This window comes from Hylobates moloch, unplaced genomic scaffold, assembly GCF_009828535.3.
Source record: "Hylobates moloch isolate HMO894 unplaced genomic scaffold, HMol_V3 SCAFFOLD_1, whole genome shotgun sequence".
Lineage (NCBI taxonomy): Eukaryota > Metazoa > Chordata > Mammalia > Primates > Hylobatidae > Hylobates > Hylobates moloch.
This window is the reverse complement of record NW_026652276.1, coordinates 238991109-238997683: the sequence shown is the minus strand read 5'-3', so window position 1 is coordinate 238997683 and position 6575 is coordinate 238991109. Positions and strand designations below refer to the sequence as shown.

The following is a 6575-nucleotide window of genomic DNA, read 5'->3' as shown; positions in this document are numbered from 1 at the left end:
CCTGTGGATAGGAGCTACTCGCTTCGAGTCTCCTCTCTGCTAAGAGCTGTTTGGTCAGCTGTTCTCTGCCTTGCTCACCCTCCAGTTGTCTGCCTAACCTCATTCTTCCTGGACATGGGACAAGAACTTGGAACCTGCTGAATGGTGAGAGCAAAAGGAGCTGTAATACTTTCCTGGCCAGCTTGCCAAGTTGCAGGTGGGAGCCAAAGTGGCCGTAACAGGTTCCTGGCCAGCTCGCTGAGCTGCGGGTGGTGACACGCTCCCAGACTGAGGGAGTGAAGAGTGGTGACCCTTCTAGAGGCCCAGGCCTTGGGATTCCCCAAGCCAGAGCCATAATGCTATAGTCCTCCCACTCTCTGCTGGTGCCCAATGGCCACCCCATGCAGTGGGAAGCAGCGGTGGGGCCGGGACAGCCAAGGAGCCGTGGACTGGTGTGGGGCGGCAGGACCAAAAGACCTGTAACACGAATGAGCTGAAACACACTGCCCCAGAAACACGACCCCCCGCTTGCCACGCTGTGGGTGATGAGAAAGACAGAAGAGCTGTGGCCCTTCTGGGAGCCCAGACCTCGGGGTTCCCCAAACCAGGGCTGTGACACACTATAACCCCCCTTTAGGGCTCTGTGACTCCTGGCATCTCTGAACTTTCGGGTGCCACCACGTTCCCCTTGTCCCGATGCTGGTGCCCGCAGTGGAAGCCACTTGTGGTACCTCTGGTCCAGCCACAGCCTCACATGGAGCCGGCAGCTGTGCAGGCACCTGGAGCTGTCTGCTCCACCACAGCAGCTGCATGGCTGGGTGTGTGCAGTGGTTGGACCCCATGCTTGCTTGCTTACATACCCCTTGCTGCTCTGCACCTGGCTCACCCTTGGCAGGCATGGGATCTGGGTTGGTAGTGCAAGCCGAGAGCAACCTGCTGGGCTGAGTGGGCTTGAGCAAAACTCCAGCAGAGGTGCCGCTGGCCATGGAGGTTTCTAGCTGGTGAAGCGATACCCAAAGGATCCTATGACATTAGTGGCTGCATGGGCAGGTGCATTGGGGGCGCTCCTGCTGCCCTGCTCCCATGTGCCTCTGAGCACTGCACTACATAGACATTTAGGCCTTATAATAACCCCCTAGAGGAGGCTGAGCTCTGCATTATACAGACATTTAGGCCTCATAACAACCCCCTAGAGGAGGCTCAGTACTTAAGTAGGTCCCATTTGATAGATGAGGAAACTGAGGCTCAGTCGTCCATGGCTTGTCAAAGGTCACCAGCTAGTGAGCACAGAACCAGGTTAGCCCAGATGGTACAGCTTCAGAGCTCACATGCGTAACTTGTTAAATTATTCCTATCAGGAAGCAGAACCACCAGGAACAGATGGCTGATTGGAGGAGGGACCAGCATAAGGAAAGGGGCAGGATTCAGGGGTGGGAGGGGAAATCGATTTCGGCTTTGGATGCATGTCAGCACCAGCGTGGGAGTAGGCAGTGAGCTGTTGAAAATTCTGGAGTTCAGAAATAACCGTGTCTTGCAAATCCAGATGCAGAGGTCACTGCTTGAAGGTGGCAGTTTGCACCTTGGATATGAAGGAAATTGCTGAGAAGAAAGCAGTGAGAAGAAGGTAGGGGCACCAAAATTCAAGAAACGGCAGGGAAGGATCTGTCTGTGTGTGGAGGGAGGAGGAGGTCAGAGGTGGCTGGAGCCCCAGGATGAAACAGGCGATGCTAGCTATCGGCCACCTGTTGACAAGGGTCCCAGACTCAGCATGCTCTGAGTGGGTCTTCTCCTTCCCCTCTGCAGCCTGCCTTGCTTCACTGTTGCAAGCTTCCTAGTAAACCAGTCTTCTCCCTGCTATGATTTTATATTGCTTGTTGAAACGGTATTCCAACAAGTAATATAAATATTTTTGATATACTATGCTAAATAAAACATTTAAAAATTAATGTCACCTATTTATCTTCATTTTTCTAATGTGGTCACTAGAAATTTACAATTGCACTTGTGGTTCCCATGATGTTCCTATTGGGTGATGCTGTGCTTCCACAGTGCAACGACTTCAATCCGCCAAGACCTCTCGTTTGAGTTCAGCCAGGAAAACAGATACCACTCTAGACATCTCAAGCATGAAAGAACATAGCGCCAGGGAAGGCCAAGTCCTCACGAAGGGATGCAGAGCTCGGTGGTAAAGAGCACTGTTTTCTAAGAATTTGCTTTCAACAAAAATTGGGAACGCCCAATCGAGTTATTCGCTGACACAAATTAAAAGAGATTGATAGATCAGTATGTGATTTTGGCATTTAAGTCCAAAGAATAGAATGACATTGCTACTCCTCCTTCATACGGGTGCCTCAGAGGGTCTCCGCTAAGGCCTCTCCCTCTCCACCCTATGGGCAGCTGACCTGCGGGGGGCCGCACCTGCTGGAGGAGCAACTACAGGGGAAGCACCTGTTAGGGGCCGCACCTGGCCGGGGGGCTCCTGCGGGGGAAGCACCTGCCCAGGGCGCATCTACAGTGTGCAGGCTGCGGACCACCTGGACAGGTGCCCCATCGGCAGGGAGGGCGGTCACGGGGTCCGGCCAGGTCGGGGTGGGGTCCTCCCGGGGATCCAGACACGGCCCTGTGGCCTCTCCCCGCCCCAAACCTTTCCTTCCTCTGCCCGTCTCTCTCTTCCTCTCCTTCCTCCTTCCCCGAACAGCGCCCGCTCGCAGCGCCCCGCCCTCTCCTGGACCGCGCACTCCCTCAGCGGAGGCCCCAGGACGCGCACGAGCACGCAGTGGACGTCGGCGCGCGCACCGGGCATGGGTTCCCCTGCTGTGGTGCCGCGCGTGCGCGTTCCGCGGTGCCCGGTAGGGCACTGGGGTTAGCGGCCCGAGGCCGCGCCCTAAGAGGCGGGGCATAGACAGGAGGAAGACAGGAGGGCATGTGGGCGGGGTATGATCTGAAGGCGGGGCGGAGCGGGCGTGTGGGCGGGGCCCGAGGCTCGCGGTGCCCCAGCTCTCGCGAGAGCGGCGCTTGATGACGACCGGGAGGGCGGGGCCCGTCTGGGGCGCCGGCGGGTGCGTTTGAATCTGGTCCGAGCGCGGGAAACGGCGGGTCCCCGAGCCCAGGTAAGAGCTGCGGTGCGGAGCCGGGATTGGGTTCAGAGCAGGGGCTGGGAGGTAGCCGGGATCGGGCGGGAAACCCCTCCTCAGCTGGTCGGGGTCCCGGCCTCCACTCCCCTAAAGAGGCGGCCGACCTGCGCGCGGGCAGTGCTGCCTCTGACGGGACCGGACAGAACCGGCGACCCCGGGCCATCCCCGCTACCCAGCTCAGCGACTCCCGTCCTTCCTGTCCATGTCAGAGGAAAATCCCAGCCCCGGGCGCGGGCACTGCCCTCAGAGAGCGACCCCCCAGCCCTGAGCATGGGCACTGCCCTCAGAGAGTGTCCCCTCAGTCCTGAGCATGGGCACTGCCCTCAGAGAGCGACCCCCCAGCCCTGAGCATGGGCACTGCCCTCAGAGAGTGTCCCCTCAGTCCTGGACATGGGCACTGCCCTCAGAGAGCGATCCCTCAGTCCTGAGCATGGGCACTGCCCTCAGAGAGTGTCCCCTCAGTCCTGGGCAGACCCCACCAACCTGAGATCCGTACTTGGGAACCCTCTCTGGGGGATGCATCTGGACATGGGCACTGCCCTCAGAGAGCAACCCCTCAGTCCTGAGCATGGGCATTGCCCTTAGAGAGTGTCCCCTCAGTCCTGGGCATGGGCACTGCCCTCAGAGAGTGTCCCCTCAGTCCTGGGCATGGGCACTGCCCTCAGAGAGTGTCCCCTCAGTCCTGAGCATGGGCACTGCCGTCAGAGAGTGTCCCCTCAGTCCTGGACATGGGCACTGCCCTCAGAGAGTGTCCCCTCAGTCCTGGGTGTCGATACTGCCCTTAGAGAGAGTCCCCCTGAGCCCTGGGTGTCGGTACTGCCCTTAGAGAGAGTCCCCCTGAGCCCTGGGTGTCGGTACTGCCCTTAGAGAGAGTCCCCCTGAGCCCTGGGTGTAGGCACTGCCCTCAGAGATTATCTCCCCAGTCGTGGACGTGGGCATTGTCCTCAGAGACATCAGTCTCCTGAACTCTTGTTGCTGGTTTGATGCCTCTTGTTGTGTCCGTGAAGGAGTTTGGGGATGGAGTGGGAAGTCACAGGTGGTGAGAAGGTAACAGGGATTTCTTCTTTTTAATGCTCAACTTGATTCAGTACCAGACCTCCTGTGCAAAGAGTAACCTGCTCTTCGGACTGATAACTGGATGGTGAGATGACTCCTTACCTTGAAAGTAGCATTCTGGCTGCAGGGCTGAGGTCTTATGCACATATGGTACAAGAAACATGGAATATTGCCACTTTGGGAGATGGATTGAAAAATTAGCCATTAAAAAATTACAGTCACTAATATAAGAGGGAAAATGGGAAATATAGGAATAAGTTTGGTAGGCTAGAGGAAGTATACTACTGTAGGTTGGACTAAAATGCCAAAGAGGTACACTTGGAAATAGAGCAAACAAGAAAAGTGACCAGAACTATGAAAAAGGGAGAGTGTTCACAGACTTGCCAGGCGAAGATGTATGATTCCATGTGTTTGCTGCACCTTACTGGATTATTTTTCTAAAATCATGAATTTGTCCTAGCCACTATTCATTATGCTTGTTACTGGCCACTCTCCCTTCCCTCCCCATTTTCTTTGTCAGTAAAAAGTGTGCCAGTCTTGCTTGATTTAAAGAGGGAGACACGTTGTCGTTCAGCAATTTCATCATTGCATGAACATCACAGAGTGGACTTACCTACACCTAGAGGGTGTAGCCTACACACATAGGCCGTATGGTGTAGCCTACTGCTCCTAGAATGTTACTGTACTGAATACTGTAGGCAACTGTAGCACAATGGTAAGTATTTGCATCGCTAAACATATCTAAGTATAGAAAAGGCACAGTAAAAATATGGCATTATAATCTTATGGGACTGTGGTCATACATGTAGTCTGTTGTTGACTGAAATGTTATGTGGTCCGTGACCGTAGTTCATAGTTCAGCCATTTGAGTTGAGGAATGAGATGACCAGACTTCACTGTTAACTTATTTGGGGAGTCATTAAACTGAGGTTATTTTCTGCTTCGTTCAATTTAGACATTAAAATCTAGTATTATATGTTTAATTAAGATGACTCTCTGTCCCCATAATTATTGGCAGTAATTTTGCATATTGCTCTATTTATAATGGTGCAGGTGGTTTTCATTTATGTTTAAAGTGAGGGGGCTCCTACTGCAAATATGTTCCATCATTTCTATTACCTCAGCTTTAGGTTAATGTTTTTTTAGTAGGGCACCAGTAGCACCAGGTATTGTGAATGCTAAATAGAATTTCCTGGAAAAACACAGGCAGGATGGAGGGTATACAAAGTCCCCTGAGCTCTCATTATCCCGAAGTTGTGGGAGGAGGGTGCGGTGGTTGGGCATGCCTAATGCATAGTCTAACAAGATCCCAGGTGACCCCCGGGGCCACTGTTTTCCATCTCACTTTGAATAACAAGATGACACTAACAGTGGGATTTTTTTGATGGAGGAATGGCCTTTAGAAAGGGAGCATCTTCAGAATCTGCAGCTGGGATCAGATTGTTCTTTTGTTGAATCAACTCAGATCTGCCGAGCCAGCATCTTGCTAAGGTACTAAAACGGAAGAGATGGTGGTGAGCTTCCTAAGGCTATTTGGATTTTTCCCTCCTTAGTTGGTAATTTTATTAACAATTGTTGATGAAATATCATTAATATCATGTTATTAACACCCCCAGTAAAGGAAACAAGTAAATTGTTTTTCCGATATTATAATGTGTTTTATGTCAGAATATTTTTAGAAACTGTCTGCCATATGTGGTTCAGGAATTTTCTTGCAGTTCTTGGATGTTAATATCAAATTAAATCTTATAGGAAAAGATATATTTGCAAGTGTTTCAGTATGATTGTGTTTTCCACTAGGGTTGCAAAATAAATGCCATTTGAAAAGTGCCATCTGTCATGGAAAAACGTGAGACATTTGTACAAGCCGTGTCTAAGGAGCTGGTTGGAGAGTTTTTGCAATTTGTTCAACTTGATGTAAGTTTCATGTTTTAGTTTTGTTGTGATTTTTGACTGTGAATATGAAATATGTTCTAAAATCATTATGTCCCCGAACGAAACATAGTTATCTCAGTGAATCCTTAGTGACCAATGTTTATTTGAAAGAAGAAAACAAAACCCTTTATACTCAAATCTACCTGCTGGTGGGCTAAGCTAAGATGTAAAAGATAAACAGAAGTTAACCAGTCAAAGAGGGATGTTGGGGGGAAGGACCCATCTAACCAAGAAGGTCACTCTGAAGGCTAGAGAAGGTTTGTTGTGTTTGAACTTGAAGTTCAGCAGGAAGGCAGAAGATGAGGCTGGGGGCTAGGCTACACAGGTCTTTACCATTTTAAGGACTTCAGACTTTATCTTGAGAATGGTGGGTGCTTGAAGCAGGGAGCGAGCTGTAGGCAAGGGAGGAAGAGAACAAAAGAGAAGGAGAGAGAACTAGTGGACAAAATAGAGGTAAGGAGAAAAATATGG

At 51.5% G+C, this 6575-nt stretch overlaps 1 protein-coding gene across 7 annotated transcripts in view; it reads left to right on the top strand.

The window, feature by feature from the left end:
• Positions 1-3001: 3001 nt before the first annotated feature.
• Positions 3002-6575, top strand: part of NCAPG2 (non-SMC condensin II complex subunit G2) — a 79395-nt gene continuing 75821 nt past the window's right edge. Inside the window, exons 1-4 of one of the 7 annotated variants that reach the window (XM_058428620.1) lie at positions 3017-3089; positions 4690-4884; positions 5560-5660; positions 5970-6086. In XM_058428620.1, coding sequence (XP_058284603.1) covers positions 6009-6086 — 78 coding nt within the window. In that variant the 5' untranslated portion in view covers positions 3017-3089; positions 4690-4884; positions 5560-5660; positions 5970-6008. The other 6 variants (XR_009209993.1, XM_032753246.2, XM_032753247.2 and 3 more) reach the window with 6 other exon arrangements.